General features: G+C 36.4%; 2 protein-coding genes across 3 annotated transcripts in view; both read right to left on the bottom strand.

Annotated features, from left to right (window-relative positions):
• Window positions 1-10,021, bottom strand: part of bicc1a (BicC family RNA binding protein 1a) — a 33,707-nt gene extending 23,686 nt beyond the window's left edge. The window contains exons 1-2 of one of the 2 annotated variants that reach the window (XM_084392881.1): window positions 9,561-10,021; window positions 713-759 (exon numbers count right to left, since the gene is read on the bottom strand). In XM_084392881.1, coding sequence (XP_084249007.1) covers window positions 713-759; window positions 9,561-9,972 — 459 coding nt within the window. In that variant the 5' untranslated portion in view covers window positions 9,973-10,021. The remainder of the gene's footprint in view (window positions 1-712; window positions 760-9,560) is intronic. The other variant, XM_084392880.1, reaches the window with a different exon arrangement.
• Window positions 10,022-10,782: 761 nt separating this feature from the next.
• On the bottom strand, window positions 10,783-13,741 carry ube2d1a (ubiquitin-conjugating enzyme E2D 1a). Its single transcript, XM_084393198.1, has 7 exons — window positions 13,653-13,741; window positions 12,859-12,922; window positions 12,738-12,769; window positions 12,544-12,621; window positions 12,362-12,467; window positions 11,492-11,585; window positions 10,783-11,207 (listed from the first exon to the last, which is right to left on the bottom strand). The coding sequence occupies exons 1-7, from the start codon at window positions 13,737-13,739 to the stop codon at window positions 11,162-11,164; spliced, it is 507 nt and encodes a 168-aa protein (XP_084249324.1). The 5' UTR covers window positions 13,740-13,741; the 3' UTR covers window positions 10,783-11,161.
• Window positions 13,742-14,444: the final 703 nt, after the last annotated feature.

The raw sequence follows: 14,444 nt of genomic DNA on the forward strand, positions 1-14,444 counted from the left end.
TGACTTAAAAAAAAAAAACTTCACATACAGACCAATCCGCAAACTGACAATAAAGTGATCCTTGCGTCTGCAGTGTTTAGACATGATACATGAAGAACAGATTCATCAAGTCTGCTGGTATTTGATCTCTAACAAAGATGAATTCTCTGCTAGACATCATTGCAAACATGACATGCATACAATAAAATATACATATAAAGAGGATACATATACCATTTTAGACTGCCTGAGAACTGGCATTTTAAAAAGAAAAAATAACCACAGAAGTCTCCTGGATCAACCATGGAAAGTGCAAGTGAGGACAGAAACCAGTGATCATATCAATACTGCAACCAGAGTAGTGCTGTTCATAGACTATATGCAAACCTCAATCATCTGAGCCAAACCAAGAATATTTTGACAATTTCATTGGCCCTTGTTATCTCTGTTTATTAGAAACCTAAGCAGGGATAATTGTTTGGACCAAATCAATCTTCATTCTGAATTGGCCCCTTCATAGAGCATCTTTGGTCAGGTTTATTATGTGTTTAAAGAAGCCTCACCACAAGCTCTCTCTCAGACACACACAAAAAACATGCTAGAAACACCAGCATGCTATACTGGAACAAGAATGATGGTTGTGATGTATTTTCTTTTTTTAATTACTGACCAAAAGAGCAGGCACACCTGAGATCCCTTGGAAATGAGCAAAAATAAACAAATTTATTCTCACCTTCTGAAAAAAATCCTCTCCTCCATTTATCCTCCCCTCACTGGCTGCTGTGTGAGAAAAAGAGAGAGATGTTTACATTACCAATAGCAAGAGAAGCTTTATTTCACAATTATTTCTGTTCACTAAATTGTTGAACTTTTTGAATGTTATTTAAGCAATAAGGCATGAGAAGCCATGCTATATTGTGAATTAGTTTTAGGTGCCGTTAGGCAGATTGTGAGAATCACAGAAGTTTCAATCCCAGGTTCACATACACAAAGATGTATTCAAACACAACCACAAAACACACACAAAGAATAAGGCAGCAGCACTCTCACAGCCTTCTGAAACTAAATGTATTTCATATGTCACACACGTTTGTCTTTTACACACACACGCAGCTGTATGCAAACTCACACTATCATGAGTTATGGCTGACAAAAAAAAACACACTTCATAAATCTTCATAAACACACACTTGCAGAATCCTACACAGGGTTTACGCATGTAAAGCGTGCGTCAAAACTGATCTTTGACACTAGAAAAAGTCCATTTAAACTAACTACTACAATGATCTAGATACTTTTTTCGACCATTATCAGATTTCGGATCACTTAAATAATGTAATATGCAATTAAAGAGTGATTTTGAAAAACTAAAATGTGTAATGACTCAGGTGGGATAAAAACATTGGGTTCACAGGAAAATCTGAGAATTTGTTTGCTTTGGTGGGACGCTGGGTCTACAGATGTTTGGTTTAGATTGTCCTATCATATAAAATTAAACATTCTTGTGTATGTGTCTGCATAGAGAGTGATTTATCTAACAGCACCAAGCCCTTTCCTGCACTTTTCTTTACCTATAACGTTGAAATATGGATTTCATAGAGAGTTCAGAACAACAAACCCCAAATGGGAGGAAATAAAAGGGTTAGAAATGAGACAATCGTGTCATCTAAACCTCTAAATGACCCTAAAATCACAAGCAAAAGCACATCCACCCATTTCTCCATGAAATTCACTACATTTCCAGATCAAAACAAGGATAGAAAGAGCTACAATTACAAGAAGTTCCCATCTCATTAAACCAAAGTGTGTTGAACCCCTCCTTCCTTCAAAAATAAATCATTGCACAGGCTAGAAGCAATGCTGGGATTCATATGGCAATGCTGAACATTTGAGATTCTTATTGAAAACAAAGAACTGGTATCATAATTTCGCATGATCTGGCATGTAGCGGAGAAAAGGAGAGATGAGAACAACCGTGACGGACAGAGAAGCAGACATAAATGGTTTTAATCTTCCAAACCCATGCATTCCCAAAACAAAATCTATTTACATATTTTCATTTATTGATTCTACTTAATTTCAAGCAGAAACACTTTAACTGTACCCAGTTTTAATAAACAAGTTATGTTCCAGATAACCAGCACTAACAGTGTAAAAAACAGCATGAAAGAATCTTAAATTAAGCCTTTTTTCCCAGATGAGTGGAAGGAGATCCACAGAAAATTGTATTTTGTGTGTGTGTATATACAGTGCTGGTCAGAATTATTTGCCTCCTTGGTAAATATGATCAAAAATGGCTGTAAAAAAAAATCTGCATTGTTAATCTTTTTGATATTTTATTAAAAAAATTAGAAAAAAAAATCTAACCTTTCATTGAAGTAAAATAATTGAAAGAGGGGGGAAAATCAAATGATGAAATAAATGGTTTTCTCCGAAACACATTGGGACCAATTATTTGCCCCCTTTTTTAAAATACTTTTTGCAACCTCCTTTTTCCAAGATAACCACTCTGAGTCTTCTCCTATAATGCCTGATGAGTTTGGAGACTTTAGAGGACTCTCTCCAGATCCTTCAGATTCCCAGATCCATGTTGGCGCTTCTTTTCTTCAGTTCAGCCCACTCATTTTCTATAGGGTTCAGGACAGGGACTGGGATGGATGGCCATTGCAGATGCTTGGTTTTGTGCTCAGTGACCCATTTTTGTTTTGATGTTTGTTTTTGGATCACTGTCCTGTTGGAAGATCCAAACATGGCCCGTTATAAGATTTCTTGCAGAGGGTGTCAGGTTTTGATTTTTTATGTTGGTATTTGATCGAATCCATGATGGCATGTCTCTGAACAAGATGTCCAGGACCTCTGACAGAAAATTAGGCCCGCAGCGTGAAGTCTGAGACATGAAGTCTCAGATATGTTACTAAGACACACATCCAATTGAAAACATACTGAGGCACACACACACACAGAGAAAAATATGAAAATAGCAAGTCTTAAACCAGACAGAATGTTAAATGCAGTGTGTGTGTTGATTTCAGCTCTTTCTTGTGCTCTATTTAGGATGTGGGTCACAAAAACTCCATAGCGTTTGAGTTTCTGCTCTAATGAAACAGCTTCACGCACAAATATAGAGTAGTATTTGATTATAGCACAGCTTCTGTAAACTATGTGTGTGTTAGGAATGTGATGAGTAAGTGAGTGTAAGAACAAAACTATAATTTTAGTGTATTTCTCCCGAATAATCCTGGAACTTCCCTTCAACTCCGGAGCTCAGAGAGTGGGCGAGAGATCAGAGAAACAGACCCACGATCAGCATCTGGATTCAAATCTTAACTATTAAGAATTGAAGACATTTGCTCCGCAGTCAGATATGTCACGGCCTATACCACAGTTCAAACGTTTGTGGTCAGTAAGATTTTTTTTGATAAAAATGAACACTTAAATTCAGCAAGGATGCATTAAAATTGATCAAAAGTGACAGCAAAGCCATTTATCTTGCAAAAGATTTACATTTCAAATAAATGCTTTCTATTCATCAAAGAAACCTGAAAAAAGTATCACAGTTTCCACAAAAATATTAAGCAGCACAACTGTCCTCAACATTGATAATAATAAGAAATGTTTTTAGAGCAGTAAATCATATTAGAAAGATTTCTGAAGGATCATGTGACAGTGGAGTAATGGCTGCTATAAATTCACAGGAATATATGACATAAAAATAATAATAATAATAATAATAATAATATATATATATAATTTTTTTTTTGATATATGACAATGTATATATTCAATATATATATACAACTGTGTGTATATATATATACACACACAGTTATTAAAAAATAGATAAATTATATATATATATATATATATATATATATATATATATATATATATATATATATATATATATATATATATATATATATATATATATATATATATATATATATATATATATATATATATATACACATACACTCACCTAAAGGATTATTAGGAACACCTGTTAAATTTCTCATTAATGCAATTATCTAATCAACCAATCACATGGCAGTTGCTTCAATGCATTTAGGGGTGTGGTCCTGGTCAAGACAATCTCCTGAACTCCAAACTGAATGTCAGAATGGGAAAGAAAGGTGATTTAAGCAATTTTGAGCGTGTCATGGTTATTGGTGCCAGACGGGCCGGTCTGAGTATTTCACAATCTGCTCAGTTACTGGGATTTTCACGCACAACCATTTCTAGGGTTTACAAAGAATGGTGTGAAAAGGGAAAAACATCCAGTATGCGGCAGTCCTGTGGGTGAAAATGCCTTGTTGATGCTAGAGGTCAGAGGAGAATGGGCCGACTGATTCAAGCTGATAGAAGAGCAACTTTGACTGAAATAACCACCCGTTACAACCGAGGTAGGCAGCAAAGCATTTGTGAAGCCACAACACGCACAACCTTGAGGCGGATGGGCTACAACAGCAGAAGACCCCACCGGGTACCACTCATCTCCACTACAAATAGGAAAAAGAGGCTACAATTTGCACGAGCTCACCAAAATTGGACAGTTGAAGACTGGAAAAATGTTGCCTGGTCTGATGAGTCTCGATTTCTGTTGAGACATTCAGATGGTAGAGTCAGAATTTGGCGTAAACAGAATGAGAACATGGATCCATCATGCCTTGTTACCACTGTGCAGGCTGGTGGTGGTGGTGTAATGGTGTGGGGGATGTTTTCTTGGCACACTTTAGGCCCCTTAGTGCCAATTGGGGATCGTTTAAATGCCACGGCCTACCTGAGCATTGTTTCTGACCATGTCCATCCCTTTATGACCACCATGTACCCATCCTCTGATGGCTACTTCCAGCAGGATAATGCACCATGTCACAAAGCTCGAATCATTTCAAATTGGTTTCTTGAACATGACAATGAGTTCACTGTACTAAAATGGCCCCCACAGTCACCAGATCTCAACCCAATAGAGCATCTTTGGGATGTGGTGGAATGGGAGCTTCGTGCCCTGGATGTGCATCCCACAAATCTCCATCAACTGCAAGATGCTATCCTATCCATATGGGCCAACATTTCTAAAGAATGCTTTCAGCACCTTGTTGAATCAATGCCACGTAGAATTAAGGCAGTTCTGAAGGCGAAAGGGGGTCAAACACAGTATTAGTATGGTGTTCCTAATAATCCTTTAGGTGAGTGTATATATAAAAACAGTTATTTTAAACTGAAATAATATTTCACAATATTACTGAGAAGTAGAGGCTTCATCCGAAAACCATTAAAAAAAATATCTTACAGACCGACTCGAAAACTTTTAAACAGTAGTGTAAGATATAATCTGATTGGTTACGGCAAAACATTTTTTAAATAAATCACGCTACATATAAGCACAGCCCTGTCAATTCCCAAACTAAAGTACTCAGCCACTTGTGCAAAAGATTCAGAGCTTTTATGTTCTCAAACAATTTATTCGCCATGTCATAACTTGAGATTACACACACACACACATGCCGCTGACAGCACATCTATTGGAGACTGGTTGTACAAGTCGCAACCTTTTCTTTTGCAACTTCTAAAAGCAAGCAGTCTGCATGAAAGTAAACTCATACTCTAGAGCTCAAAGCCAAAAGCCTTCCAGAAACAATGTGTACCACTAAAAGACAAGTCTGTGAAATGATTCAAATTAAGATGGAAAATAGGACAATAATCTGGCAATAAAAACAGCAAAAATATTTGGAATTATAACATACAGATGTGCCGAAAACACATTCAAGACCTCTTCGAAGGTATTGACTGAAAAGGATTAGGCTATAATGTGAATAAAAATAATGTGAACATCTCATCTCTCCGTGTCGAGACTCGAGAATGAAACTGTATCCTTGTATGTCAGGTTATGAACATAGATGAGTTTGCAGCCAAACTAAAACTCTCCCACACCAGATTTGGAGTATTTCTGCCAAACACAAGTCTTAGTATCTAATAAGTCAGTTCTTTAAGATTTATCTCTCAAGTATTAAGTATCTTATTAGTCAACTGATGTATTAAGTCCAAGAAATGGATTTACATTTGTAAACAAAAACAGAAGGCTTCTTAGAAGAAAACTGCACCAGCTCTAATTCTACAACGGATTCTAATACTACAACGAGTGATTAAAAATGCATAAATACACATCATTGTCTGTTTTATATTAATTTATTGCTTAAGCATCTAAATTAAGACGTAAATGTGCCTTTTAATATTCAAATTGCACATGTATGCATATAAAGAGAACTGATAAGAATGTAAAATGTGTACCTTGAAATGCAATGTAAGTCGCTTTGGATAAAATGCCAAACGCATAAATGTAAATGTGAATAAAGAAATCAAAATCCAAGGTAACAGACTTGTGTTTCCCTGGCAACAGTGCGCTGAGCCATAAGCACATTCCCAAAACACAACGCACTTCCTGTTGCTTCACTCAACATGCCAGACACATGCAGCATGTTAAGAATGATGCACTTAACATGCACCCAGACGAAAATATACTCAATAAATAAATCCCACATGTCAGAAGACACAAGCATAAGCAAATTAATAAAGTATAAGCAAACTTTTGGTGGTAACAAACCCGACCCACACACACATTCACACACAAAAACAAGGATTTAACTGACAGGTGTGAGATGTATTAACATTTAAAGCTTAATATATAGATTCACATCCTACTGTGACAGAGAAAAACCCACAAAACCCACAACTTTGATTACATGGCCACTGAGGGGGCATTTGATTTCCATAAAGTGCCGGAATAAACTCTACTAAACAAACACTACATTCTTTTTAGAATTTCTTATCACACAGAATAAAATGTCAGGCCAGCACACATTCCTCTGTTTTTAATCAAAACCAGACATCTGATGTAACAGCCATTGGAGTAAAGAGAAAACTGCATTCTAATATACAAACTATTACCATAAAAGTTAGTGAGAAAAAGAAAGTGTGAGAGAGGAGTGCGTTTGCATGTTTTTCCCTTCTAATTTCCACTTGCGTGAGTGATTATTTGACGTAAAGTATGACTATCTTTCTTTGGTGCTTTCCGACAAAACCATAAAGCTGCTCAGATTCCCTTACGTGAACATGAATCATAGGTGATGATCCAATTCCTTCCATTAGTCTTTCTAGTCTATAAAAATGAGTTGATTTAGTTGTGGTCTGGTCAAAGGGGAATAGCACAAGAATGGGTCTCCCCTCTGTTTCTGCCTCGCCACGTTCGCCAATGTTATTTTTAAGAAAAATGGTTTTAATTGTAACCCTCTCTGTCTTGTTTCTCTCGGCCTCTCTCCCATTTCCCGGAAAAGGGGAGCAAAACTTTGCCACACAATAAACCTTCACACAAAAAACACACATCACTGGATTTATGATCACGCCTACTGCTCATCCGACCAATCAAAACAACAACCGTTCAAACACCTCCAGATGTTGCACATCATCCGGAGCAAGGGGATGATTACGAGTCACTGAATCATAGTGTGGGAAAAATGTCCACATCACTACACCAATGATTGTAGAGTAAGTATATAAGTTTGTGTGATGTAAAAGGTGTTGTTGAACGTCTCGAAAATGTGGCTGCCTTGCTATGGAAGTTTTCCTGGTGCTCTTGAGCTCTCTCATGTTGAACTGACCTTTGACCTGGGGTCCAAATGTCAGGGAAGCAGTCACTCATGCAATTGCACACATGAGCACACTCAAATGTGGTAGAAAGGTGCTGAGGGTCTTAGTTTTTCCATGTTTCCCAATACACAACTACGTAGAATAAATAAAATGCACATACACATATATAAATGAATGTCATCTATGGCCCTAACTACATTGAGTATGGTTGGTTTGAATGCATGTTAACAAAAGTAGTCTTTGTAAACTAGAGGCCCTGCTATAACAGACCAGAACTTTTGTACATGTTTAGAATAGGCCAATACCAAACCACTGACCTCAACTTGTATTACTTAAGCTTGTTTAAAATTCTAATCTGCTGAAGTTACAACAAAAGAAAAACAAGACGAACTGAACATTATTCTGCAGTGAAGTAAACTGCCCATTGCTGACAGACTGACGGTAGAATATGACGCATGTGTTGAATTGAGCTTTAACCATTTGTTTGTGTGTGTTTGTGTACAGGTTTGGCTTTACTTCTTGTCACATTTGTGAAAATGTCCTCACAAATTTAGTTATATGACTTGTGAAGTGGTCCTTACTATTTGGAATGAATCATAAATCAGCCAAAATATACTTCACACAAACCCATTAACATTTTTATATTTGTAGGTCTGGTTTAGGGTTAGAATATAGTAAATATCATTATCCTTGTATAAAAACACTGCATATATAAGAGGGTCTCACAAATATAACTTCAAAAGTCTGTGTTTCTAAGCATTATTATTCACGTGAGGCCCAGATATTTAAAAATATTCTCACAAACATAGTGAAACATGTTAGAAATTGACTTGAGGACATTTTTAAGGGGTCCTCAATATTTGACACACTCATACAGTAACTCAACAAAATCATGTTTTGCTTCAAATCTACAGACATAAACAGGTTTTTAATGAGGGATAGTTCAACCGAAAGTCAAGCCAAGCCAAGTTACCTTTATTTATATAGCGCTTTATACAATACAGATTGATTCATAGCAGCTTTATGGTGATAAACAGGAAAATAATAATCAAAAATTAAAATTGTCCTTTCAAACCTGTATGAATTTGTCTGTGGAACATGAAGATATTTTGAGAAATGTCCCCATACAAGTGAAGTCAATGGCAACCAAAACTGTTTTCTTGAAAATATATTGTGTGTTCCACAAAAGAAAGGCATTCAGGTTTGGACCAACATGAAGGTGAGTAAATGGTGACAATTTAAATTTTTGGGTGAACTATTCCTTTAAGTTTGGATCTTCTCACTGGGATAGGGAAACTAGTATGTGTTGAAAGACTATGACAGTGATGACCTTGATTGATCAGTAATATTGATCTCATATTCATCGTATCTTATACATTTACATGTTATTGTGGTACTGATGAATGCTTTGAATGACTGGAAATAAGCAAGCATTTCATGTAAATATTTCATGACACTAAAATAAATTAAATACATGAACTTCTTTCTTAACCATGATCAGTTATGAAAGTCTAACCTCAACATATTTGTGCTAAATGAACGTGAGAAGCAATATATTCTATTTACAGAGTTCAAATGCCAAGTTCCCAAAAATTATTGTTAGTTAATGTGAATGTCTGTCGTACTTGGCTAAATAAAACATCCCAAAATACTGGTCTACATGCTCCAAATGCTCCTATGGAGTGAACGGCCAGACAACTAAAAGAAGAAGAAGAAGAAGAAGAAGAAGAAGAAGAAGAAACATGCTCCACACAACAAGCAGCGTAGTCAACACATCTCCTTCGAGATGTACTTCGAGGAAACATTGTGATATTTTTAGACAGAACTATTTATGTGACTCGACGCCAAGCAACACTGCAATGTTAGCTAAAACGTATTTTCAAAACATAAAACTGTCTTCCCAGTTCTTTTAGGGAGTTTTTAAGAAGTTAACATACCCAGTAACATAGTTTCTAGTTTCTTGCGGTCAACTCGAAACCTCTCCTCGGTCCAGTCTGGGTCAGGCGGGGAGATGTGCCCGCAGATGCCGCTAGAGTCATCCTCAGACACGGCAGACGGTGAGTCGTCGCTCCGCTCGCTGCTGGAGCAATGATCATGATGCATGAAACTCAGCGGCTCAGCCATTGCACCCATAAAGCGTTTCAAACTTACTAAACGGGGTTCATATGTAAAACAGGCAAACGGCAAGTCAACATTAGGAGAAAAACATTCCGATCTCCAGGCAAGTTTTTTAAGTCCCTTAAAGTTACTGCCCCCGAGAAAATCAATCTGCCCGTTAATTCCTCTCCCCTCCACTTTTCCTCTGGCTCCAGGACCAGAACACACTATAGTTGGAGGACATGGATGCATGGATGGATTATGCTCCTATGGGAGCATTCACGTGTCAGGATAACCGCCCACTCTCCTCCCAAACTTTCTCATCATCATATCCAGTTCGCGCGCCTAGTTTCTCATGCATGCGCGGAAACTAAAACATTCGTAGGCCTATATAGCCTAGGTGTATATAGCGATAAAAAAATATTACAAAACCACTTTGCATGCACCTCTTCAATGATTCTGTGATTAGCATGCTTTCTTTAAAATATTTTTTTGGGGAAAAAGAAACGCTGGCAGTGGTGAAATTGTGTTTTTTTGTTTTTATCACTCCCCTTAAAAAATACTCAGTAAGTAACTTAAATAAACGTTTGTAGTGCGGCCTAACTTGTTTTTGTCATGTGACAGGCGTGTGTGTGTATGATATATATGCTAAGGTGCTAAGGAAGTGTATTTGTTACCTAACAGTTACATTAAATAACCCTTTTTTTGTAGGAAACTCTATAACATAGTCAAAAAGATTATTCTTCTATTAACTTATCACGTATTTGAAAACAATTTTTTTTAAAGATGTAATTATGTCACTGAAACTTATATATGAAAACAACCTTTATAAAAACGCATTTATAAAAGCGTCTGCATGAAATGAAATTCTTTATGGTGGGAATCAAACGGAGGAACATCGCCATCTAATGGCACAAATCCACCACGCAGCTTGAACAGTTTAAATGTAGTTTGATCCCTGATGTGAACCAATTCCAAATCACACACACATGGAAAACATCTCATTCTCTTTCTTTCTAATAATGCTAGAGTCATCATAAAACAGCTGCAGCCAGACACATATTTTATAATAACACCTTTTAATGCAAAAACAATAAAAATGATCCAGTATTGTATTTATTTCTATACAATAAAATTACTAAAATGTAGCTAATCCATTTGAAAATAAAACAATATTTTTTGTTATGTGTTAACTGACACATCCTGGTTGTTCCAGGATGCCTCTGTGAACAGAGACAAGTGACTCAGCCTCCTGAACAAGGATTTTCTGTATAGTTGTGCGTGTATGTTTATATGTGTATGTGTGTGTGTGTGTGTGTGTGTGTGTGTGTGGTAGGGGAGGTTCATCTGTTGGTAAACATCTTGTTTCTGTACAGGTGCGTTGTAGAGCTGTGTGCAGTAATAATGTCCATGTGCAATCATTTCAAATCTTGCCGTCCAGTTACATAGCGTACTTCTGAGTCCATTCCCTTGCCAGTCTGTTATACCTAAAACACAGGAATAGCCATCTTCATCCAAAACAAAAGTACTCAGCTGATATTAAAATGAGTATTCATGAAGTGCCAGCTTTACAGCTGAAAATTTTGAGTAATTTGGTACTTAAACATTTTACGTATTGTTTGATAGTAATAAAAGAAGAAAGTGTAGAAAAATATGAAAATGTAGTATGGTTGAACCGCACAGAAGAAGATGGTTCGTGCAGATTGCTAGTTATTTTAGCAATAAAAACAGTGAAAGAGAGAGAGAGAGCCATACACACAAGGTCACTTACTTATCTTTGTCAGATTTGTAGATGTGTGCAATATCTGGAACTAAAGGGTCATCTGGATTTGGGTCACAAAGTAGTGAGCATATGGATAATAAAACTGGGAAAACAACAACAGAAAACAGCAGAATCGTTTAAATGTGGTGTTGATAAAAGTAACGTGAATACTGCTCATATTTTATGAAATAGTCACTTTATGTGCTTAATGCTGAATATATATTCTTTCCAAGGGCAAACTTTCCAATATAAATTCATTTTCCAGTTATACTTACTGTTGACACATTTTCCAGGTTAAATAAACATTATTACTTACAGTATAAAAAATAATGTTCTATTTATTAAAACCAAGTATATTTCTCATCAAGTTAGTGCCTTATAAGCGTTTTTACATCTTTTTCAAAATAATAACTATAAGAATGCAGTGACAGGCCAAGTATGGTAACCCACACTCGTAGTTTGTCCTCTGCATTTAACCCATCCAAAATAGTGCACACACATTAGGAGTAGTGAGCAAATAGCCATTACACAAAAAAAAGAAGTAATATGGCGTGCTTTTTCTTAACGCTCTGTTGAAAACGTCTTGTGTGTTACATACTCTGGGTTGGCTGAACTTACTCCCGGACGTGTTTTTGGAGCCAGCATACCTTGAGTAAGCCAGGTTTTGATGTTAATCAACTGGGAGTTCAATGTATGTTTGATGGTCTTTGAGATTACTAGAACGCTACAGGCAGATTAGTTTGATAAGGGTCAAGAGCTAAACTCTGCAGGAAAGTGTATCTTGAGGGCTAGAGTTGCCCAGCCCTGATGTAGATGTTATCAAAATCAACATGTTTATGATGAAAAGACCATCCAGGTTGGATAAGAGCACTCTCTAACCTTTGGATACCGTGAGCGCAGGTGACCACTGGGAGCGCAGAATGTCCAAACAGATGCTTCCATTACTGTTGATATTTGGGTGGTAAATTTTTGTTGTGAAGGCAAGCTGTCAGAGAAACATAATGTCAAATATTTAAGATCAGATAATCTATGGATGAGGTAAGACCAGATGTAATTCTCACCTTTGGTGGTTTAAAGGGATAATCAGTCGGGAAATGGATTGTGAGGAAGAAAACCCCTCCTTGATATGGACTATCACCCTAGGGGGGAGATCAAGAAAGAGTTTGTGTATGACCGAAGCTACTTCCTTTTTTATTGAACCAATTACTAATTCCACAAAATAAACATTGACCTGAAATTATTCATGTGTACTTACTGGGCCCATTATTGTCGCCTGCCAGTGGAACACTGAAAGAGCAAATCAAATATATTGAGAAGACTGTCCTGTCAAAGAATTGAAGGCCATAATTGAGTTTGTTGTTGGTGGAGACACTTACAGTCCTCTCCGAGTGGTCCGGCTGAGCACTGCGAGGGTGGATCCCGTTGCAAGTCCTGTAGCTCCTACAAATACAGTAGAAATGGTGTCAAAAACAGATTTAAGAAGTAAGGTCTCAATTTGAACAAGGATAAAGGTTGACGTGCATTTTTCTGACAGTTTAAAGTGAAATCAAGTTTTGATATATTCATATTAACATTCGCAAGCTTCAACCCTACTCTTATAAATGCAAGGTTTTAGAAATAATTGTTATCATTTTCTTTAGTTTTGGTATTTATCTTTAATTTATCTTTATTTCTTTATTTTTATACAACATATATACATATATATACACACTCACATTATATAATGTTGTCAAGACGTTCAGATTACATTTATTTTTAACATAACATATAACATATGTTTTATTGTTATATTGTTATAACGTAACATTATATTTTACTTATTTATGTATTTATGTTTTTAATGTTCTCACTGTCTAAACTGACTATTTTTTCTATTTAAATATGGCTAACCTTGTTTAACTACAGCTGCTTAAAACATCCCTCGTCGATGGCATAATTATCACATTTATAATCTATTATTTTCTGATGTCTTAAGACTTGAGTTCGCTTTGTTTTCGACATAAAGATCTTTTCATCTGGCCGAAAAATTATTTCTTCTGATCTTCCGACTTTACATAGTACTGTGGACAGAGAGATAGTTCACTGTATCTGTCGTGTGTAGATCTATTGGATCGACTTAAAGCTAATCTACTTTTAAGACATTTAATCTATTAAGAAATATAAATATTACCTTCTGAATCCTTTTCAAAGCCATCAGATCTCCGCTTCTTTTCTCCGCCTGAGGATGTGAAGAGTAGAATAATAAGAGAGCGGACATGAGGCGAGTTTAATTCAAAATAAAAGTCTCTATAACCTGTTATGACGAGGGAGGGAAAAGTTAAAGGCTTCCCTTAATAACTGCTGGTCTAGGATCAATTTTCTCCATAATAATAGCATATTAGCGAAGCAGATTTGGCAGACGATCCGGAGTGTATCTGTGTTTGGGCTCTGGAGAATGTCAAAGGTTTATTTACAATGTGTTTTGTTGATTTCTTGAACGCAAAGGCTAATAAAAAGTGTTTAAGTTAGCACTGAACAAAAACTCAGGCGTTCTCAGCAATGAGTGGATTCTGAGGTCTGCACACAAATCCTCTCATTATTACAAAATAAATAAAATAAAATAAAATAAATAAAAATAGCTGTGTCCTGTTATTCAGTGTTACTGAGACCGCTAGTAGTAGTAGTAGTAGTGCTACTAAGTCGGGTGATACGAAATACGAATATAAATAGGAGAGAATAATAAGCACGAGTTTGTGTGTTTTAGGAGTTAGTAATAAGGTAAATATGTAACCCGTCTTGATACCTGTAACAGTAAAATGATTCACTGTTTCGAAGCGTTCGGAGACGCCACACGCTGGTGACCCCTGCTGGTCAGAACAGTGTAAATGCAACAAAACTCAGGCCAAACATGCATAAAAACACCTTTTACAAACCCATTGCAAATGTTTGAATGTAAAATATATCAAATGCAATCAACTAATCA

The sequence above is a fragment of the Rutilus rutilus genome, assembly GCF_951802725.1.
Source record: "Rutilus rutilus genome assembly, chromosome: 21".
Lineage (NCBI taxonomy): Eukaryota > Metazoa > Chordata > Actinopteri > Cypriniformes > Leuciscidae > Rutilus > Rutilus rutilus.